General features: G+C 42.1%; 2 protein-coding genes across 17 annotated transcripts in view; both read right to left on the bottom strand.

Annotated features, from left to right (window-relative positions):
* The window catches only part of NAAA (N-acylethanolamine acid amidase), a 30242-nt gene extending 16129 nt beyond the window's left edge, over window positions 1-14113 (bottom strand). For 14 of the 15 annotated variants that reach the window (XR_010156563.1, XR_679626.5, XM_009447715.4 and 11 more), the window contains exons 1-4: window positions 13779-14099; window positions 13036-13200; window positions 9124-9250; window positions 4242-4332 (exon numbers count right to left, since the gene is read on the bottom strand). Coding sequence is in view for 13 of the 15 variants with exons in the window: in XM_009447715.4 (XP_009445990.1) it covers window positions 4242-4332; window positions 9124-9250; window positions 13036-13200; window positions 13779-13981 (586 nt within the window). In the remaining 2 variants the exon portion in view is untranslated. Of the gene's footprint in view, window positions 1-4241; window positions 4333-9123; window positions 9251-13035; window positions 13201-13778 lie in introns of all 15 variants that reach the window. The other variant, XM_001152628.7, reaches the window with a different exon arrangement.
* An 8801-nt stretch (window positions 14114-22914) lies between these two features.
* The window catches only part of SDAD1 (SDA1 domain containing 1), a 41061-nt gene continuing 37350 nt past the window's right edge, over window positions 22915-26625 (bottom strand). For both annotated transcript variants that reach the window (XM_001152368.6, XM_001152561.6), the window contains exon 22: window positions 22915-23782. In XM_001152368.6, coding sequence (XP_001152368.1) covers window positions 23735-23782 — 48 coding nt within the window. In that variant the 3' untranslated portion in view covers window positions 22915-23734. The remainder of the gene's footprint in view (window positions 23783-26625) is intronic.

Raw genomic sequence — 26625 nt, 5'->3', positions numbered from 1 at the left:
CAGCCTGAGTGACAGAGTGAGACTCTGTCTCAAAACAAAAAAAAAATGGGGAAAGGACCTGAATAGACATTTCTCCAAAGAAGATATACAAATGGCCAGTAAGCACATGAAAAGATATTCCATATCATTAATCATTAGAGAAATGCAAATCAAAACTACAATGAGATGCCACCTCACACCCATTAAGATGGCTACTATTGGCCAGGTATAGTGGCTCATGCCTGTAATCCCAGCACTTTGGGAGACCAAAGTGGGTGGATCACTTGTGCCCAGGAGTTTTAGACCAGCCTGGGCAACATGGCAAAACCCTACCTCTACAAAAGTTAGCCAGGCATGATGGCACATGCCTGTAGTCCCAGCTACTCAGAAGGCTGAGGTAGGAGGATAACTTGAGCCTAGGAGATTGAGGCTGCAGTGAGCCAAGATCCCGCCACTGTACTCCAGCCTGGGCAACAGAGTAAGACTCTGTCTTAAGAAAACAGAAAGAAGAGAAAAAGAAAAAAAACAGGCCTTGTGCAGTGGCTCACTCCTGTAATCCCAGCACTTTGGGAAGAAGCCGAGGCAGGAGGACTGCGTGAGCTCAGGAGTTTGAGACCAGCCTGGGTAATATAGTGAGACCTTGTTTCTACTAAAAAAAAAAATTAAAAAAAAAATTTTTAATGCCCCCCCTGCCAAAAAAAATAGCTAGAATTTGAATGTTTCTAGTGTAAAGAAAAGACAAATATTTAAGGTAACATATCACAATTAGATTGTGCGCACATGATCGTGCATTTATGAATGTGTGATTTGAGACAGAAAGACTCTGTCTCAAAACAAACAAAAAAAAATGGGCAAAGGACTTGAATAGATATTTCTCCAAAGAAGATATACAAATGGGCAGTAAGCACATGAAAAGATACTCCATATCATTAATCATTAAGAGAAATAAAAATGTGATTTGCATTTCTCTGATGTGATTATATGAATGTAACACATCACATGTGCTCCCAAAATATGCACATGTAATGTGTATCAATAACAAAATTAATTTTTAAAAACCCACTCTAGCAATTTTGAAATACATAATACATGATTGTTAACTGTACTTACCTTGCTGTGTGGATCACCAGACCTTATTCCTCCTGTCTAATTGAAACTTTGTACCCTTTGACCATTTCCCTTTTTCCTCAGTGCATAGCAACCACTATTCTACTCTCTGCTTCTATGAGTTCAAACTTGGAGATTCCACATATAAGTGAAATCATGCAATATCTGTCACAGTAGGTTTTAAGCAGGGGAACAACCTGACCATTCTAGTTGCTGGGTAGGGGAAGAATTATAAGAAAGTAAAAATAGTAGCAAGGAGATCAGGTGGACTGATCAGGCAGTACAGGTGTGATGGGGGCTAGCTCAGCAGTGGAGGTAGAATGGACAGGTACAGTCTAGTTCTGCTGTCAGAGCTGATAAGACTTAGGGAGGGAGGGGTCAGTGATGATTTCTGGTAGCAATTGGTTGGGTAGAGGTGCCATTTTCTGAGACATGGGAAACGAGGAGAGGGACAGATTTGAGTAGAGGCAGAGTTGGGTAGAAAATAGGGAAAAGAAAAAAGCAAGAGATCTGCTTAGGCATGTTAAGTGTAAGATGCCTAGTAGACGTTAGAGTGGAGATGCTGAGAAGATGGCTGGATGCTCCAGTCTAGGACTCAGAGGAGGCCAGGCCTGGAGATGCAACAACAACAAAAACACTTCTGTGGCCCTTGCTCTGTGCCAGGGACTGCTGTATTTCATATTCGTTAATTCATTTCATCCTCATAGCAGCTATTATCATCCCTGCTTTTTTTTTTTTTCTTTTTTTTTTAGATGGAGTCTCGCTCTGTCGCCCATGCTGGAGTGCAGTGGCGCGATCTCGGCTCACTGCAAGCTCCACCTCCCGGGTTCACACCATTCTCCTGCCTCAGCCTCACGCCTAGATGGGACTACAGGCACCCGCCACCACGCCCGGCTAAATTTGTATTTTTTTTTTTAGTAGAGACGGGGTTTCACTGTGTTAGCCAGGATGGTCTCAATCTCCTGACCTCGTGATCCACCCACCTCGGCCTCCCAAAGTGCTGGGATTACAGGCATGAGCCACCGCGCCCGGCCCATCCCTGCTTTCGAGATGAGGAAACTGAAGCACCGACAGGTTAAACTCCTTGATCGTGGTCACCCAGCTACAGCAATAAGATTTAAACCCAGGCAGGCTGGCCCTGGAGTCTTGAGGTGTTACCCACCAGGTGTTTTGTTAAGCCTCCCCATGCCCTGTGGCATTCATTAGTCCTCCTCATATCTTTATCCTTTCCTAGGGTGGCTTTGAGGCATTGCTGGCACCCCCCATAATGTCCAGAGACTTAATATCACAGCTCATTGCAGCCTGTAACTCCTGGGCCCAAGCCATCCTCCCATTTCAGCCTCCCACGTAGCTGGGACTACAGGCAGGTGCCACCATGCCTGGCTAAAAGCAGTTTGACAGTATTTCATTAAATGCGTATGTTGTAGACTAACTTGGTTATTTTTAACTGCTCATACCTTAGATTCTACTAGTCAAGTTTGGTAAACAACTTGAGTTGCAAAATGAAAGCCAGTCATTTTTAATAAATATACATGTAATTATAGGCATTCTATTAAAAACCTTAGTAATTGTCATGCTGTGGTTTGGGTACCACAGGTTGAGAACCAGTACTATACATAGCTGACATATGAGAAAATGTGGAAGAAATACATTAGGATAAAGAACTGCTTACTGTGGACACTGATATATACTCAATCACCATCTTCCTGGTAAAGCCTTATGTAAAAAGATAAGAATAAACAATAACACTGGCCGGGCATGGTGGTTCACGCCTGTAATCTCAGCACTTTGGGAGGCCGAGGTGGGTGGATCACCTGAGGTTCGGAGTTCGAGACCAGCCTGGCCAACAGGGTGAAAACCCATCTCTACCAAAAATATAAAAATTAGCCGGGTGTGGTGGCACCTCCTGTAATCCCAGCTACTCAGGAAGCTGAGGCATGAGAATCGGCTGAGCCCGGGAGGCAGAGGTTGCAGTGAGCTGAAATCGCCCACTGCACTCTAGCCTGGGCAACAGGGCGAGACTGTCTCAAAAAAACAAAAACAAACAAACAAAACAAAACAAAAACCCCAAAAAAACAACACCATGAAGTCAATCAGGGTTCATCAGACGAGGAACACTAAACTTCAAGATACTCCTTGTATATATCCTTCTCCTTGATTCAGCTGCACGCTGAGGACAGACACAGAGCTCACTTATTTCTAGATTTCCCACATACTGTGGAACTAAATGGTGTGCCCTGAGATCTGGGGAATGGCAGTGGGGATGTCAATGAACAGAGCAATTGGGTCAGGACCCAGGAGAGCAATCTGAGAACTTCCTCTCCCACTACTAGCTGTCATTTCATCTCACAGCCTATTTCTTTCTCTGCCTAACGAATGGAGTTAAAAATAACAGCCCTGCCTAACAGGACTGTTGTGAGGGTCTAAGAAGAAGACATGTGAGGATGTACATGGTAAACCAGAAAGTGCTTTACAAATGTTGCTTGTATAACAGCATCCTATATCCCCTAGATTATCACAGTAGTTTCCAAATGGTCTTCTGCTTCCATCTTAACCTAACACAACCCAATCTCTACAGAGCAGCAAAAGTAATAGTTAAAAATATAAATCACATCTGTTCACTCCCTGGCCTACAATCCCCCTACAGCTTCCATTATGCTTAAAAACCAAACTCTTCATTGTGGCCCTGCACCATGGCCTCAGCCTCTTCTTCACTTCTAATGTCACTACCCACTTACTCCCATGCCATAACCACACTGACTTTCTTTGGCTTCTGAAATCCACCAAGCTTATTATTACTACCTACGGCCTTCATCCTTGCAGTAAGACCACCAGAAATGGTCTTCCCCTGGCTTCTGCAGAACTAGCTCCTGGATCACATGGGTCAGGCCTTCTCTGACCCTCTGACCTGTACTAACCACCCCACCTCCTCCTTCACTCTCTATCACAGCTTCCTATTTTGCTTTCTTTGCAGCACTTATTGCTACCTGAAATCTTCATTGCTTCCACGCATACTGTCCACTTTCTCCCCCTGGGATGGAAGTGTCTGCCACATAGTGGGTGTTCTGTATATTCTGTTGGGTGAGTGAAGGAAGTGCTTGGATAGAACTGAACAATAATGTAGCTAAAATTACACAGGGGTTTGTTTTGATTACCTCGTTCATCACCAGAAACTGTAAACTTGTGTGGGCTCTGGCCAGTCCATAATCCTACATAGCCAATAAAAGTAGTTCCTGTGAATGCAATCTGAAATCAAGAGATAACATGGATCATTTCACCATTCCAATCAAATACACTGAAATCACCTGTTCTGCCCCACAATTTTCTGGATTTTTTTCTTATAAATTCCAACATAATAGAATAAAACTCTGAAATAGTCTTCTAAGACAGAGGTTCTTAACCTTAAGCTGGGGTGGGTGGGGGTGTGGTCCACAGATAGATTTTAGTAGATTTGTGACCTTGGATGGGAAAAAAAAAAAGATGCATCTTTATTTTCACTAACCTCTAACTGAAATTTAACTCCTTCTATAATGAATGCATGCAACAAATCACACAATCATAGTGGTGCCTATAATTTTGCCACTAGTAGAAATCACAGATATTTTCACATACACAATGTTGGCTGCAGATATTTTGAAACACTATCCATAATTTACTACTTTGAAATCATGGTAGTTATTAGACCCCCTGCTAAACCTTACTATTTAATGTGTTAAGAAAAAGTGTAACATTGAAATGGCTGTTTTCAACACAACTGATTTTTTTTGTAATCCTACGTATTTTATTTTATGTATTTATAAAACAGTATTCACCAAAGGGGTGCACAAAGCAGGTTAAGAAGCCCCATCCTAGAAGTAGCAAGTGGAGTCTTACTTTAAAACTTGTTTTGAAGCCAGGAGCAGTGGCTCATGCCTGTAATCCTAGCACTTTGGGAGGCCAAGGTGGGCAGAACACCTGAGGTCGGGAGTTCAAGACCAGCCTGACCAACGTGGAGAAACCTGGATTCTACTAAAAATACAAAATTAGCCGGGCGTGGTGGCACATGCCTGTAATCCCAGCTACTAGGGAGGCTGAGGCAGGAGAATCACTTGAACCCGGGAGGCGGAGGTTGCAGTGAACCGAGATAGTGCCATCGCACTCCAGCCTGGGCAACAAGAGCGAAACTCTGTCTCAAAAATAAAATAAAATAAAATAAAACTTGCTTTGATTTGATTATAAGAGATGAATATCACATATTTTATAAGCTCTGTGAAGTTAGAAGGTCAAAGTGGGACTGTTCACCAATAATAATCACATTTAAATTTTAAATATTTAAAAATCCTTTAACGAAGCTCTTTCATTTAATCCTCACAACTATCCCATGAATTATAGGCATCACTCCTACTTTAAATTAAGGTCACAAGCTCCAGTGATTGCAAGATACCACTATGTAACCTGCAGGAGAAAAATCAAACTCTGTATGTCACCGAGGCTGGAGTGCAATGGTACAGTCATGACTCACTGCAGCCTCGACCTCCTGGGCTCAAGCAATCCTCCCACCTCAGTTTTCCAAGTAGCTGGGACCACAGGTGCATGCCACCAAACCTGACTGATATATAAATATATACATAATTTTTTTTTGCTTTTCCTAAAGACAGGGTCTCCCTATGTGGCCCAGGCTCGTCTCAAACTCCTGGGCTCAAGCAATCCTTCGGTCTTGGCTTCTCAAAGTGCTGGGATTACAGGTGTGAGCCACCACAGCTAGCCTTTATCAGTTATTTCTGATACCAAATTTTATTTTCAAAGAAGTACTTTGGCAAGGCATGGTGGCTCACACCTGTAATCCCAGCACTTTGGGAGGCCAAGGCAGGCAGATCACTTGAGGCCAGGAATTTGAGACCAGCCTGGCCAACACGGTGAAACTCCATCTCTACCAAAAATACAAAAATTAGCTGGGTGTGGTGGCATGCACCTGTGGTCCCAGCTACTCGGGAGGCTAAGGCAGGAGAATCGCTTGAACCCAGGAGGTAGAGAGGTTGCCGTGAGCCAAGATTGCACCATTGCACTCCAGCCTGTGACAGAACAAGACTCTGTCTCAAAAAAAAAAAAAAAAGTACTTAAAACAGTATCTGACTCATACTGTTCAATAAAAGTTAACTAATACCATTATGTTTTAAGAAATAGATAGTCCTAGATTGATATTTTCCTTAGAAAAATTAGGTCAGTAATGTTTTTCATTTAATTATTTATTTTTACCTTATCTGCTTGTAAAAATAATTTAAGGTGGCTGAATTACAAGGGAGAATGCAGTGTCCTTAGTTTTATAAATGACCTCAGCCCTCAGACTTACTGAGGACTTCCATGAATGTCTCATCTCCACGCATGGTGGTAAAGCAGAAATAAGTCTTCCTTACTACTCAAATGTAATTATATGGAAAATAAAAAGTAATTATATGGCCACCTCATTTGCGTGACACCGTGATCGTCAGGGTCACTCTTGGAGGGCTGAGAAAATTGAAGTTATGAGATCAAAAGTCACATCGTAGTTTTCAATTACGATACATAATTATAAATAATTTTGAGATATAATTTGTAAGATATTTTATCTTGCAGCTCTGAAAATCTGTCTTTACTTCTGTTTGTACTTCCCAGTTGTTTCTGCCTAGTCAGTTAACATAAACAAACCCTTAGCAGGGAATTTTAAGTTACAGCCTGGTGCCTGGTGCGGTGGCTCAAACCTGTAATCCCAGCACTTTGGGAGGCCGAGGTGGGTGGATTATCTGAGCTCAGGAGTTCAAGACCAGCCAACATAGTGAAACCCCATCTCTGCTAAAAATACAAAAATTAGCCGGGTGTGGTGGCACCCTCCTATAGTCCCAGCTACTTGGGAGGCTGAGGCAGGAGAATTGCTTGAACCTGGGAGGCAGAGGTTGCAGTGAGCCGAGATCATGCCACTGCACTCCAGCCTGGGTGATAGAGCGAGACTCTGTCTCAAAAATAAAAACAATAGTAGTAGTAGTAATAATAATAATAATAATAATAGTAATAATTTCCAGCCTAATTAAGGCTGTAAACAAAAACTATCAGTAGGCCTAACGCCTGGGTTCTGGCCCTACTTCTGCCATGTCTCTAGAGGCCTTGTGATTCGGGGCAAGTCAGTCTCTGTGAAGCTGGGCCCCCTCATCTAGAAAGTAAAGATTAAAATGTTGACTTATGCCTGCTTCACAGGGCTGCTGGGGGGATCGAATGAGGTCCTGTGTATGATAATACTTTTGTTGTTGTTGTTGAGATGGAGTCTCACTCTGTCACTGGGCTAGAGTGCAGTGGTGCGATCTCAACTCACTGCAACCTCCGCCTCCCAGGTTCAAGCGATTCCCCTGCCTCAGCCTCCCAAGTAGCTGGGATTACAGACACCCACCCACACGCCCAGCTAATTTCTTTTTTTTTTTTTGTAGTTTTAGTAGAGACGGGGTTTCACCACATTGGCCAGGCTGGTCTTGAACTCCTGACCTCGTGATTCGCCTGCCTCGGCCTCCCAAAGTGTTGGGATTACAGGCGTGAGCCACCGCGCCCAGCCAAAAATACTTTTAAGATTACAAACACTAGACAAGAATGAGAGATGAATTATTTTGTGGATAACCTGTTCTTAATTTCATAAAACAATTTCTTGGCCATGAGTCCTCCATAGAAAAGCAATACCCAAGTGTAAACTGTCTATATTCAGTAACAGTCACCTGAGTACTGAGAGTAAAACTACCTCTACAGACTATTTCTCTATAGATTATTTCATGGGAACTCCAGGAAAAACAAAAACAAATGAAGCAACAACTATTAGAGTGAGTTTCAGAGCAGCTGAAATAATTTATTTTCATTGCATTTATTCCTTTGTCTCTTTATAAGAGTATTAGCTCATTATAGAACAATGGAGAAAAAACATGAATAAATAACAAATAATATTATCCTTCATTCAGTAATAACTTAATATTTAGCAGATTTCCTTTGAGAATTTATTATGCATTTATATTATCGTTACCACTTAAAATCATTTTTAAAGTAATTCAGCTAGAAATCAAATTGTTAATAGTGGCGAAGTAAAGAAATGGGACTGGAAAGGAGAAACTTTTACTTTAAATATTTCTGTACTGTTTGAATTTTTTATGAAAAAAAGTGTTTGTAAAAGCAGATGACTGAGTAGTTAGTAAATGAGTTTTTAGTATTTGTGAATCAACCCCTAAATGCAAAGAACAAAGGGAATATAGTCCTTGTCCTTACAGCCAAAATCTGGCTTTTGCACTCTGTATTCTGTTTTACAGCAAAACATGCTTTGCGTACTCAATGAACATTGATTAATTCTGTCTCTCTAAAAGTTTACACAGTTGACAACAGCACACACTAGATTATAGTTTTAAAGGGACCATGCTATAAACAAAAAATCTAAGTATAATTTTTTAAAGATCATACACAAGAAAGTGGTGTGGGTCAATCACACTTGCAGAATGAAGGACCATTTATTATTTGGCTACAACTTTACATAGACTACTTCATTTAACATTTATAACTATCGCAGTAAAGTAGTTATGAGCCTCCATGAGCTGTAGTCTGCAAAATTAGGGAATGAGTAATTTCTCAGGTTCACAAAGGAAGTACAGTAATTGATAGAATCAAGATTTAAACCTGGGACTGTCAGATCCCAAAGTTGGGTGTTTCTAGTTATTGCACTACCCAGCCCCTCCATATTCCAGAAGCAGCCTGGGCATGGGAAAGCAGAGGAAAGAGCTGACTCTGCATAAGTGGATGATTGATCACTCTCTAAAAGAGATTTCCCTATGGAAAACTGGGTGACCTCTTTAAGTAGACACTCAATAATAAATAATAAATGACCGTCTTTCCTATAAGCATAATTGATGCAAACCTCTCTTCTGGCTTTGTTTTTCCAGGGGTGTGATTTTTTTGTGTCTTATACTGATAACACACTTAAGTTAGCAGGCCATCCAAATGACTGCTAACTTGAGTTTGCAAATCTTTCTGATTTTTTATCTTATATGGTACGGATTATACCTGCCCATTCTTTAAGAATTGCACATCCACTGTCAGCTTGCGTAAGATATTCCCAAAAGGATAATCCAAATTCCGACCATGGTAAATGTGGCCTCTGGAGTCTTGAGCCACAATACTGGTGCAGAATCTGAGAAAAGGGAAAAGTCCAACATGAACGAATAAGACAAATAAGAAAAAAAAGGAAAAGGAGTTTTTCATTTGTAAAACAAATCCTCAAAGTAAAAGTTTTTCTTCCTTATAACTGATATATGTGCTATAATGCTTGTATAAGAATATAGATTAACAATTCAAGATGAAAAACACAACTGGATACAACTCATCTGTGTTCATTCAGTGTTTCTAGGATCTTTACCCTTAGCACACATGGAGGGCATCATAAGCATAGTAAGTGAGAATTTCATCCTCAGTCTAAATCTGAAGTGAAACTAACCCATCCTGGGCTCAGGACACCTCTGAACTCTGCTTTTTCCTCTGCATGGCAGCATGTATTCTATTTAACACATGATTCAAAGCCAGCTCAAGCTCACCTCTCCATATATGAATTCCTCAGAGCAAATAAAGTAACACTAAACCATTGTTTCACAAATGTTTCATTTTGTCCCCTTGGGAAAATGGCTGGCTCTTAAGGGACTTGGCATTTTTCCTTTCTCTCTCCAGCTCCTTGCACAGAGATCATAATTTTAAAAAAGGGGGAATCTCTATGAACAGAAGTATTGTGAGAAAAAGAGGAGGAGGCTTGTTAAGTATCTATCCATATTCTCTGAGAATATTTAACTGTACATGAAAAAATATTTATATACAGTATGTCCAATACCAGAGGAAAAAATATGTATATCCACATGAACAAAACTGAGAGAAAATATCCTGAAGGGTTTTTCTGGTCATTTGTAAAATAACAGGATGGTGGTTAGCTTTGTTTTTTTACTTTTCTACATTTACTGATTTTCTACAATGATTACATGTTACTTTTATAATTGGGGAAAAAAGTGTTACTTTTTGTTTGTTTGTTTAAAGATGGAAACTTGGGCTGGGCAAGGGCACAGTGCCTCATGCCTGTAATCCCAGCACTTTGGGAGGCCAAGGTGGGTGAATCATGAGGTCAGGAGTTTGAGACCAGCCTGGCCAACATAGTGAAACCTCATCTCTACTAAAAATACAAAAATTAGCCGGGCATGGTGGCGCACACCTGTAGTCCCAGCTATCTGGGGGGCTGAGGCAGGAAAATCGCTTGAACCAGGGAGGCGGAGGTTGCGATGAGCCAAGATCGTGCCACTACACTCCAGCCTGAGTAACAGAGTGAGACTCCGTCTCAAACATAAATAAATAAAATAAAATAAAGACGGAAACTTGGTCAGTTTTAATTCCCTCCAAGGTTTCTGTTATTTATTTATTTATTTATTTATTTATTTTGAGTCTCTGTCACCCAGGCTGGAGTGCAGTGGTGCAATGTCGGCTCACTGCAGCCGTGACTTCCCGGGCTGAGGCGATCCTCCCACTTCAGCCTCCTGAGTATCTGGGACCACAGGCGCAAGCCTCCACGTCCGGCTAATTTTGTGGTATTTTTTGTAGAGACAAGGTTTTACCATGTTGCCCAGGCTGGTCTCGAACTCCTGGGCTCAAGAGATCCATCCACTTCAGCCTCCCAAAATGCTGGGAATGCAGGCGTGAGCCACTGTGGCCGGCCTCCCTCCAAGGTTTCTGAGCTTAACTTCAAAGAGTTCAGGTCAGGGAGGGGACTGGTAAGACATGGGAAGTACTAAAGCAAAGTTTGTGGGATCTCTCTCAAAGGCGATTTTTCAAAATTGGCAAGATAACAATACTTCCATCTCAGGCCCAAATGTTGTAGTGTGATGCAGCAGTGCACAAGCACGGGAGACAAATGAGGAAACAGGCTCTGCTTTGAAAGGCACTGCAGCGAACTGGAGATTCCCATGCTTTTAGCACTCACCAGCCACCTGACTTCCAGCAAGGTGGCCCCACTGAGGCTTGGTTTCCACATCACAAAACAGATGATACCATCTTCCCCACGGGGCTGTGTTCATGAAGTGCCTGGCACCCAGTAGGCTCAATAAAGGGTAGCTAGTATTATTCTAATTCAAGAAGGCTTACTTCCAACATGAGAAGAAAGCATTTCCTTTGTTAATGCTAGTGAATTGAATGGTGCTATTAGGCAATTCAATAAATACCTTAGTATCAAATCCAAAAGTTAGAATGTTTTTACTAGAACTTTTGCTTTAATCTGTTTGAATATGGTGACTCCAACAGATGAGGGTAAAAATGATTCGTGATTTTTCATTGAGAAAGCTGTAAGTTAAAAATAGGAAAAAGTTGGAGGTAGGAGAGGGAGGTGGTAAAATTATAATAACTTAGTTCAACTGAAAAGCATGTTATTTAGCAGACCTGTGTCTTTTCTGTGCCTGAAAGCATTTCCTGAAGAGGAAGGCAGTCCCAGTGCTTTTTAGCTTACTCTGCCTAGGTGTTCTGGGAAAATGCCTGGGCCAGTAAGTTTCATTATTCCAAGATCTTTTCTACCCCCATCATCTTTAGGCAGCAAGAAGCTCTAAGTATGTACAAGAGGTTACGAGATGAAGCTAGTCTGCTGGCAAAACAATAAGTATTGAAGGAAGAAACCAAGTCAAAACCTCTCTTTATTCCAGGGCCTATTACTGAGCCCATAAACCTTTAGTGGTCCCCTGCACTTTGCCTGGGATCAACCACACACTCCATGTTGCTTTCACTTCTGGGTGCACTTTTTTTCTTTGATATGGAATCTCGCTTTGTCGCCCAGGCTGGAGAGTGCAATGGTGCCATCTCGGCTCACTGCAACCTCTGCCTCCTGGGTTCAAGTGATTCTCCTGCCTCGGCCTCCCAAGTAGCTGGGATTCACAGGTGCCCGCCACCAGGCCCTGGTAATTTTTTTGTATTATTAGTAGAGACGGGGTTTCACCATGTTGGCCAGGCTAGTCTTGAACTCCTGACCTCAGGTGATTCACCCGCCTCGGCCTCCCTAAGTGCTGGGATTACAGGCGTGAGCCACCGCGCCCAGCCTGGATGCACATTTTATCATGCCCACTTCCCGGTCCAAACACTGGCTGGCCCTATTAGAGCAGTGTTCCCTGTCGCCCCAGCCCTGGTGGACACACACTTCAGCCACGACACACATGAAAGGATAAATGCAGGGCGACAAATAAGGGCAGAGATGAGCCACTGTCAGTATAGAGCTGGAAGGCCACTGAGTTAACTAAAGGGTCCAGATGAGAGGAGGCTTAGTTTCAAAAACTTTCTGGAAAAGTACGTTTTGAGCAGAATTTTTTTTTTTTTTTTTTTTTTTTTTTTTTTTTTTTTGAGACAGAGTCTCGCACTGTCGCCAGGGCTGGTGTGCAGTGGCGCGATCGCGGCTCGCTGCAACCTCCGCCTCCCGGGTTCCAGTGATTCTCCTGCCTCAACCTCCTAAGTAGCTGGGATTACAGGCGCCCACCACCACGCCTGGCTAATTTTTTGTGTTTTTCGTAGAGACGGGGTTTCACTATGTTGGCCAGGCTGGTCTCAAACTCCTAACCTCGTGATCTGCCCACCTTGGCCTCCCAAAGTGCTGGGATTACAGGTGTGAGCCAACGCGCCCGGCCTTTGAGCAGAATTTTAAAAGTACGCTACCTGGATTGGGGAAGAGAAAACCCGGGGCTACACGTAGAGGGAAAGTTTAGTGTTGAATCGGAGAATCTGCTTTCCCTCTCGAAGCCTACGATGTGCAGCTCAGATTTACCCAGAGAGGCAAAGAGGAAGCGCTGGAGGTTTCTGGGCAAGCAGGCACCTCCCTGTTTTTATCACACGGAAAATATGTCTCCTCCCGCTAGTCTGTGTCGGAGGACCCCGCAAGCTCCGCGTTACTCCGCGCCGGCTTGGGGCACTCACGCGGAGGACTCGTAGGCCAGGTTGACCAGAAGGCAGTCCGCCAGGCTGAGGTTCATGAAGTCACACATGCCGCGGATCTCGCCGGTGAAGGGCTGGGGCAGGAAGCGCTCCAGCTCCAGGACCACTTTTCCGATTAACACGTGCACCCACTTGGGGACTCGGTCCCTAGAAACAAAAAGCACAAGGGCGTCTGACCCGCTCAGAGGTCGGCGGCGTGCGACCGCGTGTGCACTGCGAGCGGGGCTACAACCTTAGGGCGTGAGGTCTCAGGGCCACGGCTCCCCAGTCAGTGGAACGCCCAGGCGCGGCGTCACTCAATCTGCAGCCTCCCGGGAGTGGGGGGAAGGGGGCGGGGGGAAGGCGGCGGGTAAGAAAACTCGGAATGGGGAGGGCGAGTGAGGCTGGTCCCAAAGGGGCAAGCTTGGAAGGCCCGCGAGGCCCGCAAGGAAGGCGCGGGTTGCCCCTCCTCGGTAGCTATGCAGCCCGGGCGACAACTCGCGCGCCACGCTGACCCGGAATGGCTCAAGGACTGGCGTGCCACGGGTGACACCGAACTTGAAAGCCGAACCTGCCGCGCTGGATTCTCCCCAACCCCGACGCTGCTCAGGGCGGCAGCCAAAACCAGTTCTCCAAGGGTGGCGGGGAGTAAAGCGTCCCCGTTTAAAGCACTCTGAGCAGCGCGCGTTTGACTTCGACCCGCAGGGCCGGTGTCCCCGCAGACCCCGTCCAGGGCCCCAGCTCACCCGATGACTTGCGCCATCGCGGCGCGCACCAAGTCCAAGTCGTAGTGCCGCAGCACGGGCAGCCAGCGCAGCTCGGGGGCCGAGTCCAGGCTCACGTTGAAGCGCGGCGCTGCTGGGGGCGAGGCGGCTGACAGCCCGGCCCCGGCCAGCAGCAGCAGCAGGGACAGAAGCCCCGGCCGCGCCTCCCGGTCCGCGGTCCGCATGGCTCGGGCTCCAGCGGCCGCAACTTAGAGACCTGCAGCCGCTGTCGGAGCCGGGGTAAGCCGTGGAGGAGGAGGAGCTGGGGCTGGGCCGCGATCGCTGGAGGTGGGGCTCGCGCACGACCCGCCCGCCCCTGTCACCGGCAAGCCGGAGCGGCGACACCTCCCGTCCCCGCCGCGCATCCACTAGCCCGCCCCGACTCTCCATTGGGCCTGGAGGTCCCTGACCGCGGGGCCGCTAAGGGCTGGGGCTGCCGGCAGCCGGCTTCTCACCAACTCCCGGTTCCAACGCACCTGCTTGGGCCGAAGGAGTGTAGGCTGCGGCCGGGAGGGCTGTAAGATTTTCAGTAGCGAAAAGGTGTCAGGAAAGACTTTTCAGTTAAACTTTGTTTGCTTGTTTGTTTGTTTGCGATGTAGTCTCACTCTATTGGCCAGGCTGGAGTGCGGCGGCGAGATATCGGCTCACTGCCAACTCCGCCTCCTGGGTTCAAGCGATTCTCCTGCCTCAGCCTCTCAAGTAGCTGGGATTGCGGGCGTCCACCACCATACCTGGCTAATTTTTGTATTTTTGGTAGGGACAGGGTTTCACCATGTTGGCCAGACTAGTCTCGAATTCCTGACCTAAGGTGATCCACCGGCTTCGGCCTCCCAAAGTGCTGGGATTACAGGCGTGAGCCACCGCGACTGGCTGGTAAAACATTTTTTAAAAGCTCAAACTTTAGTGAACATTTATCTGCTAAATATTTTTTGCGGACATTATCTCATTTAATCATCAAAACAAGCCAACAGGTAGGTTCCACTAATCCTCGCTTTACTGATGAGGAGCGTGAGGCTTGGAGAGGTGAAGCCATGTACCCGAGGTCACTCTGCTGGTGTGTCTCTGCACTGGCCTCCAAGTAAGGAGGTCTGAATCCACAATCCACCTTCACACCTAAGTTTCCTCACCTTTGAGTTCCCAATGTCTGGGAGACAAACTTAGGAAAATCTTAGTAAGGCTGGGACATTCTTAACGGTTAGCACAGTTGTCTGTGGGTAAAACAGGGTACATGTGTACATGAATAGTAGAAACTAAATGAAAGGGCCAGGCATGGTGGCTTAGGCTTGTAATTCCAGCAGTTTGGGGGGCTGAGGCGGGTGGATCACCTGAGGTCAGAAGTTTGAGACCAGCCTGGCCAACATGGTGAAACCCTGTCTCTACTAAAAATGCAAAAATTAGCCGGGCGTGATGGTGTAATCCCAGCTACTTGGGAGGCTGAGACAGGAGAATCTCTTGAACCTGGGAGGCAGAGGTTGCAGTGAGCCGAGATTGTGCCAATGCACTCTAGCCTGAGTGACAAGAGCAAAACTTTGTCTCAAAAAAAAAAAAAAAACAACTAAATGGATAGTAGAAACTAAACACATTTTTTTTATTTTTTACCAATTTTAGGATGAAGAAATACAACTTTTATAATCAATCACTTGTTTTTAAGGATAAAACTTAAAGGAATTACAAAATTTCTTGCCAGACATGGTGGTTCATGCCTGTCATCCCAGCACGTTGGCTGGCTGATCATCTGAGGTCACTTGGTTTAATGAATAGAATCAGAATTGCTGGTGGTTGACTTCCGAGACTAGGTCACAAAAGACACTGTGGGTTTCTCCTTGCTCTCTTGAATTGCTCACTATAGGAAGCCCATTGTCATGTCCTGAGGAAGCCCTATGAAAATGTCCCTTTGTGGCTGGACACAAATCTCAGCACTTGGAGAGTCAGGCAGGAGGACTGCTTGAGCCCAGGAGTTGGAGACCAGCCTGGGCAACAGTGAGACCCCATCTGTACAAACAAATAAAAATAAATTAGCCGGGCATGGTGGCACGTATCTCTAGTCTCAGCTACTTGGTAGGCTGAGGTAGGAGGATTACTTGAGCCCAGGAATTTGAGGCTGCAGTGAGCTATGATCACGCCACTGTACTCCAGCCTAAGTGACAAAGTGAGACCCTGTCTCCAAAAAAGAAGTAAATAAAATTGAAAAACAAGAAAAAAGAAAGTCCCTTTGTTGAGGAACTGAGCTTCTACCAAGAGCCAGAGAGGAACTGAGGCTTCTTGTCAAGCCATCTGAGTGAGCCATAGTGGAAGTGGACCTTCCTGCCTCAGCTAAGCCACCCCCAAATTCCTAACCCATAGAAACTGTGAAGCAGGCCGGGCACGGTGTCTCACATCTGTAATCCCAGCACTTTGGGAGGCTGAGGCGGGCAGATCACTGGAGGTCAGGAGTTTGAGACCAGCCTGGCCAACATGGTGAAACTCCGTCTCTACTAAAAATATAAAAATTAGCTGGGCATGGTGGGGGGTGCCTGTAATCCTAGCTACTCGGGAGGCTGAGGCAGGAGAATTGCTTGAACCCAGGAGATGGAGGTTGCAGTGAGCCCAGATCGCACCACTGTACTCCAGCCTGGGTGACAGTGAGACTGTACCCCTCCCCCCCAAAAAAAAGAAACTGTGAAATAATGTTTATCGCCTTATGCCACTAAGTTTTGAGGTAAGTTGGTATGTGACAAATAGATCATCAATATAGATTTGTTTGGGAACGTAAGTGTAGTGCTACCATAACACATGCCTAAAAATGTATTGCTTTGGAACTGGTAGTAGGGAGAAACTGTAATAATTTTGAGCAGAATGTTAATGAGAGCCTAAAGTTCCTAACAGACTGATGATTAGTAGAAGTCTGATGATTAGTAGAAATCCCTTGAGAAACAAACCATCCTAAGAAAGAAACAGTCTGATGGTCTTGAAGGAGACTGCCAGCACTAGCCACTTCAGAAGTGAGAATGTTATTGGAAACTGGAAGTAAGAGGTTCCTTTGTTATGTAGTGCCAGAATGTTTAACATGATCACCTAGAGGAATGCGGAACACAGAAAAATGTACCTAAGGAACTAGGTACTCTAGCTAGATCTCCAAGCAAAATGTCAAAGTTGCTACCTGGCTTCTTGCTGCTTATAGTCAAATATGAGAGGAAAGAGAGAAGCTAGAGCAAGGACTGTTAAAAAGGATCCAGAAATGGTTTTGAAAATCCTAGGCCCAAAGTATACATGGGAACTTAGTTTATCATAGATATCGCATTGTTTATCTGTGGAGATATCTGCAACACAGGTAATTGATAAAGAATTAGTATCTAGAATACGTAAAGATCTCCTATGTTTTTATTACTAAAAAAAAAAAGGAAAACAAAAGGCTATAAAAAGAGGAAAACCCAAATGAACATAAAAATGTGAAGTTATTTCAACCTCTCTAGTAATCAATGAAATGCAAATTAAACCATGATACCATTTCATAAACAAAGGGTTGTCTTAAGTTTCAAAGTCTAATAACATCTTGTTGACATGGATGTAGTAAGATACAAACTTACATGAGTTACTGACGAGAATATAGTGTAATTCAATATTGCCTAGTAAAGTTGAAGAATTGCAGACCCTACAAACCCAGTGATTTCATTTTCAGTTTTCTGGATTTCTTTTTTCTTTTTTTTTTTGAGACAAAATCTTGCTCTGTCGCCCAGGATGGAGTGCCGTAGCGTGATCTCAGCTCACTCAACCTCTGCCTCCCAAGTTCAAGCAATTCTCCTGCCTCAGCCTCCTGAGTAGCTGGGATTACAGATGCACACCACCACACCTGGCTAATGTTTTTGCATTTTTAATAGAGACAGGGTTTCACCATGTTGGCCAGGCTGGTCTCAAACTCCTGATCTCAAGTGATCCGCCTGCCTTGGCCTCCCAAAGTGCTGGGATTATAGGCGTGAGCCACTGTGCCCAGCCCATTTTTAGTTTTCTATCTAAACTTTGTTTAAAGAAAAAACTCTAAGACCATGAACCCTAGAAGACATGTTCAAAGATGCTTACTGCAGCAAGGTTTTAATTAAATTAATTAATCAGTTAATTTTTTTGAGAGGGAGTCTCACTCTGTCACCCAGGCTGGAGTGCAGTGGTGCGATCTCAGCTCACTGCAACCTCCCCCTCCTGCCTTCAAGTGATTCTCCTGCCTCAGCCTCCCAAGTATCTGGGATGTGCCACCATGCCTAGTTAATTTTTGTATTTCTTAGTAGAGCAGGGTTTCACCATGTTGGCCAGCCTGATCTCAAACTCTTGACCTCAGGTGATCTGCCTGCCTCAGCCTCCCAAAGTGTTGGGATATAGGCGTGAGCCACTGTGCCCAGCCTGCAAGGTTTTTAAATAGCAAAAAAAGTGGAAAACAACCTAACTGCTTTTTGGTAGAATGATAAATTGTGGATGTATGAATAAACAATGGAAACTACACAACAATTAAAATGAATCTTCATCTATCAAGAATCTAATGTTGAGTTACATAGCAAAAGAATTTATACAATGATACTGCTTATGTAAAAATTTATATATACATACAAATATACAAGGGAAAGAAAAAATAACTACAGGAATGACAGGCATCAACCTCTGGATGAGGATTATCCCTGAGAAGGGGGTGGGAAATGGCTGAGTGGGACATAGTTATACTCTTAATGCTCATCAACTTCTAGATAAGGGTTATCCCTGAGAAGAGGCGGGGAAATGGCTGAGACATAATTATACTCTTAATGTTCTAGTTTTTAATTTTTTAAAAAAGCAAAATATTAACACTGAATAAAACTTGGAGATGAACAAGTTTCATTATTTTCTATATGTATGTTTTTTAAAAATCACAAAATGATAAAATGTTTAAAAGATTTAAAAAGATTTAAGTATCCTTAAAACAAGATGTTCTGTTGAATATCATTTATTCTTAGTTTCCATGTAATTCTTTTAAACTTCCCCTTTTGTAACATTTCCCAGAATTAGGGTTTCCATTTTGTTCTTAATTTTCTTTTCCTCCTTGGCCAAATTTCTTTTAAAAACACCTCTGATGGTAACATAGATATTAGGAATAGCAAGTACAACAAAATTGGATCTTACGAAGATGGAACTAGAAGTATTTTAGATTAAAAAAATTTTTAGTAGAAATGTTTGATAAGCAACATTACAAAATATTTAAAATGTAAAGGAGTTCATGGCCATGAGCTGTAAAAAAAATTTTTTTAATGTAAAGGAAAAAATCCAATCAGTTATATTCCCATCACCCAAACCTAGAACTACTTTCATATGCATATTTATGAAATTGTAGTTATACGAAGCACCATTATTTTATGTATCTTGAAGAAAAATTCACTGCCATTTAAACTATGATACGCTGTCTTACTAGAATTTAAAAATGTGTATGTATTGGAAGAGTTTTCTTAAGTTTTTTGTCAAAATTATTTGAAAATCACATATCTACTCTTCTATGTTTTTAAAAAGTGAAATAAATTAAGGTATTGCTTAAGCTTCTTTGCATTCAGAATTAGATTCTCCTGAATCACCATTTGACTACAGATACCCGTGTTTTTCCACACCACACCACTTTTCTGTGCCATTAAGAATCTTGGCTGGATGTGGTGGCTCACACCTGTAATCCCAGCACTTTGGGAGGCCGAGGACGGTGGATCACTAGAGGTGGTCAGGAGTTCGAGACTAGCCTGGCCAACATGGTGAAACCGTCTCTACTAAAAATACAAAAAATTAGCCGGGCATGGTGGTGTGCGCCTGTAATCCCAGTGACCCGAGATCGTGTCACTGCATTCCAGCCTGGGTGACAGAGTGAGACTCCGTCTCAAAAAAAAAAAAAAAAGAAAAAAAAAAGAATCTTAGTGCTGGCCAGACATGGTGGCTCCCACCTGTAATCCCTGCACTTTGGGAGGCCAAGGTGGGAGGATCACTTGAGGTCAGAAATTTGAGACCAACCTAGGCAACATCGCGAGACCCTGTCTCTATTAAAAATAAATTTTAAAAAATGATTAATAGCCAGGCATACTGGCCTGGGCCTGTGGAGGATCTCTGGAGCCCAGGAGTTCAAGGCTGCAGTGGGTTCTGATTGCACCACTGCACTCTGGCCTAGGTGACAGAGCAAGACCCAGTCTCTGAAAGAAAAAATAAAAGTCTTAGTGATGCCTCATTTCTTAAAAGTTCTCCACTCACGAAGGAGGTTTCAAGGTGTTTGTAATGTTTCTTAATCTGAGTGCTGGTTACAGGAATGTATTCAGCTTGTGAAAATTCATTGAGTTTAAGTACACTTGATGGTACTTGTACTCTTCTTTATATGTCGATAAAGAGTTTGGAATTTTTTTAAAATTCCAGTTTTTTTCTGGAATTTTCATAGAGGCTACTAATTCCCATTCTGCAAATTTTGACGTTGGTCCCTGCTTCATGTTAGCAGATGTCAAGTGAAAATAGCAGACCAGGTTTGTGAATGTGCAGGCAATGACAACTACATCAAGACTGTTGTCTGGCTGCAAACATTTTTAAACATCTCAATTTCAGAGATTAAAAGTGTAAAGAAATTGTCTTAAAACCACTTGATCATTTTATTTATTTAGAGACAGGGTCTCGCTCCAGGCTAAACTACAGAGGCTTGAACTTTACTCACTGCAGCCTTGACCTCCGGCGCTCAAACGATCCTCCTGCTTCAGCCTCCTGAGTAGCTGGTATGGCAAGCATGCACCATCACACCTGGCTAATTTTTACAAGGTCTCACCATGTTGCCCAGGCTTCTTTATCATTTTATACTCTGCTTTTGAAAATAATAGTGGCCAGGTACAGTGGCTCACGCCTATAATCCCAGCACTTTGGGAGGCTGAGAAAGGTGGATCACTTGAGGTCAGGAGTTCGAGACCAGCTTGGCCAACATGGTGAAACCCTGTCTCTACTAAAAATACAAAAATCAGCTGGGTGTGGTGGCGGGCACCTGTAATCCCAGCTACTCAGGAGGCTGAGGCAGGAGAATCGCTTGAACCCGGGAGGCAGAGGTTGCAGTGAGCTGAGATTGTTCCAGTGCTCTCCAGCCTGGGCTGGAAAAGAACAAGGTGATCTGCCTGCCTTGGCAGAAAAGAACACGAACAGCCTGTTTTGAAAAGAACAAAAGACATTGTAAACACTGGAAATGTTTACAATGGGAAATGCTTATTATAATAATGGCTGCATAATACTCTATCATGTGGATAAATGATAGTTTTATTCAACCATCTTCACACTGGGATTGGACTGACAAAACATGAAAGCAGAATCTACAGAAGGAAATAAGTTTACTACCTAAGAAATGGTCTATACAAATATAAGCTTATGCTATTTAAGCAGTACAGAATTAGCTGTGTTCTCTGCTTTTATTTGCATTTGTAAACACGTGCAGACCAAAGACTCTGCTAGGATCGGAAAGGTTCTTTCTAGAGCCTTGACCTTGTAAGAGAAAAGGCTACAAGTCATTGTCCTATATTTTTATTCATATTTAAGATCTTTTTAAAAATCTCGTAAAGTACATTTCAAAAGAACATAAGCAATTGATGAAAGACTGTCACTTGGTAGAACTATATTATCTATATATGGTTTTAAAATGTGTTATCTAAAATAGTTTAAAGAACAGAATATTCTGAGTAAACATTCTAGTTGAAATGGAGTTGCAATGCAAGTCTATACAGAGTAAATTTTCAAAGGATTAGACTATGAAGAAATAACATTTATATTAACCATGGTCACTTGCTGAGATCATATAGCTAATATATCAGCATTCTGGATTTATATACCACTTTTATATATTATGAGCCTGGACAAAGTTAAGTTCATCCCTGAATGGCTTCATTCTCTATGTTGACAAAATTTGAGACTAAATAGCTCATGTTCAGACACTGATGACTTCTTCAAAGTAGAATTCACCTTGCAAGCTCACCTACCCTCTACTGAAGCATTCACCCTTCTGAGAATCTCATCTTCAAATGGATAGCAAACAAAATATTCTCAAGAGAAGATTTGGAAAACAATAAAAGGAATCAGATAGAAATAAGATACTATGGGATTAAAGAAATAAAAGTTCAGAATATGCATTTATAAACCACATACGGTATCTTTCTGTCTTGCATGTAAGAAAGGCTAGTTAAGAAGAGGGTGAGGGCACAGTAGAAGAACAGAAGTCAGAACACAGAATGGACTTTGGTCTCTTGGTATCTGAGTGGGAAAATCTAGAGGAAGGATGAAACTTCCAGGCGCCATCACAATTCACACAATAAAGCTATAAAAACTTGTTGCTATTTTTGAATTGAATTTTTTTCACTTTCTGGATCCAGACACGGGAGGAGACACCCAGTTCAAAAATGCGGAAAAAAAAAAAAAAAAAAAGGAGCAGTTTCAGGTCTAAAATATACAAATTTGCATCGAACACTTCCTGTAAAGCACTGTAGTTGCTGGGGCTTGACTCTGGTGACTTGACTAATCCCCCAACAGCAATCTGGGGCATTTTAGGGAAAGTCTCTAAGTCTCATTGAAATAAAACTGAAGTTGAATGTAGAAAGTGAACAGAAGAAACTGGAAAGGAAATAAGAACACTGGTTTTAGAAATTGCTTTCTAGGCCAGGCGCAGTGGCTCACGCCTGTAATCCCAGCACTCTGGGATCACCTCACATCGGGAGAAAGCCCGTCTCTACTAAAACAAAAATACAAAATTAGCCGGGCGTGGTGGCGCATGCCTATAATCCCAGCTACTTGGGAGGCTGAGGCAGGAGAATCGCTTGAACCCGGGAGGCGGAGGTTGTGGTGAGCCAAGATCGTGCCATTGCACTCCAGCCTTGGCAACAAGAGTGAACTTCGTTTCAAAAAAAAAAAAAAACAAATAAATAAATAAAAAAGAAAATGCTTTCTGAGTGCAGAAAATTGCTCTTTACTCTAACTTGAGGTAACATCTACCACAACATTATCTGAGAAAGCTGAAGCAAAAGGCACCAAACTATTTCCAAATGCAAAAAATTGCATGCAAACAGACTGTCCCCTGAAATGGATGTAGCACGCCTGTGGAACGTAGAACACCACACACCACTCCACATACAAAGGTACGTATTTGGCATTAGAAACCTTTTATTGAGACAAGGTAAACAGTGAGCTAAAAATATTACAGGCTGAAGGAAGGCTGAGGAAACCAGTATGAAGGCAGCTCAAATGATGAACTAAATATATTCCAAAGGTACTATTTATACTTAAGGCAGTTTTAAAAGTGAGGTCTTAACCAAAAAGCCTTTACATGGCATTCAAAAAAAAAAAAAAAAACCACACAGGGGGTCACTTAAATCTCTTGGATTGACTAAAAGAGCTAAATTATGTACCCAAAATCTGTACAGCAGGGGCCTGTTTTCAGCAGGAAAGCCTATGTACAAGTAAGAACCTCTTACTCTTGTAACATTGTCCTGTTTTGTTTTGTTTTATAAGAATATATAACTCCTATCCTCACAGAGTTAGTCCATAAGGCCTCAGTGACCTCACAGAAATATGGAGTTAACCTCTACTACAGAACTATTTACACTGCACTGTAAATACACATATGTGTGTCCACCCTCACAGCTAAGCTGTGAATGCCTTGAGTGAAGGGGTTACAGCTCATTCGTTTTACATCTACAGTGACAATGAATAGGCACTCAATACATACTTTTTTTTGCATGAATGATAAATGAAATGATTTTACATTACCACCATTTACATTAACATTCCTACCATTAGCCGTCTCCAAAATAAAAACACAAAATTGCTGCCACATGTTCAGCAGTTTTCACAATACAGTGTGTCTGGACTTTTTAATGTAAACAAACATGCTTGATTTACCAATTTTCAGAGCAATGACACAAACTTAGCATTCTTCTAGGAATGGAAAACTTGCCAGGAAGTTACTTCATTCTTTTTCTCTTTTTCAAAAGTGCATCTCGTAGTGCCAACTGTAAGATAAAAAAGTATTGAAACATGATAACTCTTGGGTACCCTATTATACGAATTTGGTTACATGAAAGTTTACTAAAAAGGAATCACCAAGTCAATACACCATCCTGAAAAACTATAAATGATAAAATATTCCAAAACAGATCACATCTGAATCGAGGATGGGGCATATTACTGCTAGGAAATATGCAAAACTCTTGACTGCTGTTCCCAACTCATGGAGGCATAAGCTCAAAACAGGAGCAGCTATGGAATGCAGAGACTACTATTTATTATCCCTGTCTCCAGGGATAATAAATAATACTTATTTGGTCTATGTGGCTCTCAATATTTTGGAGTTGTGGATGGAATACATTGTCTAAATTAAAAGTAACAGGAAAACAGATTTTTCTTCATAATCAATCACCTTTCCCAATATCACATATATTCCACTAAATATGGCATGTATGGATCACTCAAAGACTTTAAAATGGCATTCAGCACTTGTGTAGATTTATGATAACTCTATCAATATAAAATCTGAAACAAAGAAAAGTGATACCTTACTAAGAAAATGTTCTAAGTATATGCTAACACTAACCCTTTATAATGGCTCAAACATGAAGATATTAACTCAGAAATTGAAGCCCTGACAATTGTAGCTTATGGCAAAATATTTATTCTAGTTAATACAGGCTCTAATTTTTAACTTGTTTAATTATTTTGTGTTGGAAGTATGTAAAGTGAACATAAAGAATGAAAACAGTGAATTGTATATCATAATGAGACTCAGTCTAGGCTTTCATCTCCTGGGGTTTGTCTCTAACCAGAGGCTGGGTTCTTCAAGATCCCCAGGGTAGAACTGGAAGGTGAAGAATTTAACATCTACAGAAAAAGAAGACTGAAGGATCAGTGTCTGAAGCAAACCTACAAAAGCCCTTATAAAGTTTTACATGTCAAAAGAAAGCAAACATAGTATTAAAGATGATCAAAAATAAACCAAAATTAAAGTTAACTAAGACCAATGTATACATCTTAAGTTTGTGATGGATACTATTCCATTAATTCCCAAGCACTATTCTTTGTCCTAGAAACTTTTAAAAATCTCTAGCTTTTATTTAATTTTTATTTTAAAATTCTAGCTTAAATTTTAACAAGATACACCTAAAACAGTTTCGGGGTAGAAGTTACCTGGCTCTACATACAAATGTTCAAACTTTTTGGATTTTATGATTTCCAGTTGACTCTTTGCCTTTAACTCACACCTGGGTCTTGGTATGTCTTTCCAGAAAAGCAGAAGAGCTGGGATACTTAAGGCAGAACAAAAATCTGTAAGTTCATTTCAACTTAATTTGGCTAAGGAGGTATTTTCCAGATTCATCTAATTCTATCTTATTTTCCTCATCTGCAAAATTGGTTTAATCACAGTAACTGCACATACTGTTTTTTACTGATTAAACAAGTTAATAAATGGAAAGCCCTGGAATAGTGAAGTCTCATGCTAAGAACTAAATGTGTTAGCTAATGTTGGTTATGGGAATTTACTCCCACTCATTAAGCTTTGTAGCAAAGCACAGCCTACTCTCACACATATTTCAGTTCCTTCCCCTTCAAATGCCACCAATTAAAGAAAAGGAACAGGTATATCCCCCTTTTCTTCTTTTATCTTTCTACAGGCTTTACTGCAAGATCCTCCTCTCCTTCCCTATCCTATGCTTTACTTCCCTCTTCTAGTCTCATCCCAGTCACCTCTTCATATTCTAACAATTTACAGTAAGACCTCACGTACACTTTCAAGCCAGGTAAGATCCCTTTATTTAAGACACTGAAATATCACCAAAGGGTAGGGGAGGGTGTGAAGTGTGATGCTCCTTTCTCACAGGGCCTTTGGGGTCACAGGGCAGTTTGGGGATGCTCTGTAACTGTTCTGTCCAATAGGGTAGCCACTAACTACATGTGACTACTGAGCATTTGAAATGTGGCTAGTCCAAATTGAGATGTGCTGCAGTGTTAACGACATGCTGATTTCAATTAGCTCAAAAACAAAAATGTACAATATTTCACTCATAATTTTTATATGTTGAACTACATGTTGAAACGATACTATTTTAGATATACTGGGTTAAATAAGATATATTGTTACAATTTCCTCTTTTTTTACTTGTTTATTTTTAAGTGATATATGTGGTTCACATCATATTTCTATTGAACAGTACTGGTCTAAAGGGGAGAACAGAGAAAATCAGGAACTTAGAAGTTTATGTTTATAATGAAGAGATCTTGAAGAAAATACAGGGCAAAGAGACACACATAGAAATTCTGATTAATATCAGGTTCCAAATGACAAGAAAATTGGAGAACAAGAAAAAACATTCTTGAACCAACAAGTGCATATGTCCAATGAAATCTTAATTTACTCTCAAAAAGATTCTTCAATCTTTGAGAGTTATTTTATGACTCGAGGTGCTTGCAAGGAGCAAAGCTGGGCTTTCCCTTCATGCCAGAAAAGGCATGCTAAAAAACAAAGGAAGTAGGGGTGGGGGGAGCCCTAACTAAAATATAACAAGCTCACAGAAACCTCATAATGAAACAAGGCCTACCAACAGGGTAATTAATACTTCCTCAACCCTGAAATGTTAGTAAGGGCCAGTGAAGGACAGACTAATGGATTTAAGTCAATCCTATTATAATTTTAGGAGAATGTGGCAAAATTTAGAGTACTTAAAATCCTAAGTGGCACCTTTCCTTTCACCTCAGTTTCAACAGCTTCTATTAAAAATGCTGTCATTATTTAAATGATGTTGTTGAACACAGTTTAGAACTAGAAAGAGTCAACAGGGAGAGCTAAATGGTACCTTAATTC

This window comes from Pan troglodytes, chromosome 3 (genome assembly GCF_028858775.2).
Source record: "Pan troglodytes isolate AG18354 chromosome 3, NHGRI_mPanTro3-v2.0_pri, whole genome shotgun sequence".
NCBI classification, from domain to species: Eukaryota; Metazoa; Chordata; class Mammalia; order Primates; family Hominidae; genus Pan; species Pan troglodytes.
This window is presented reverse-complemented; position numbering and strand designations above follow the sequence as displayed.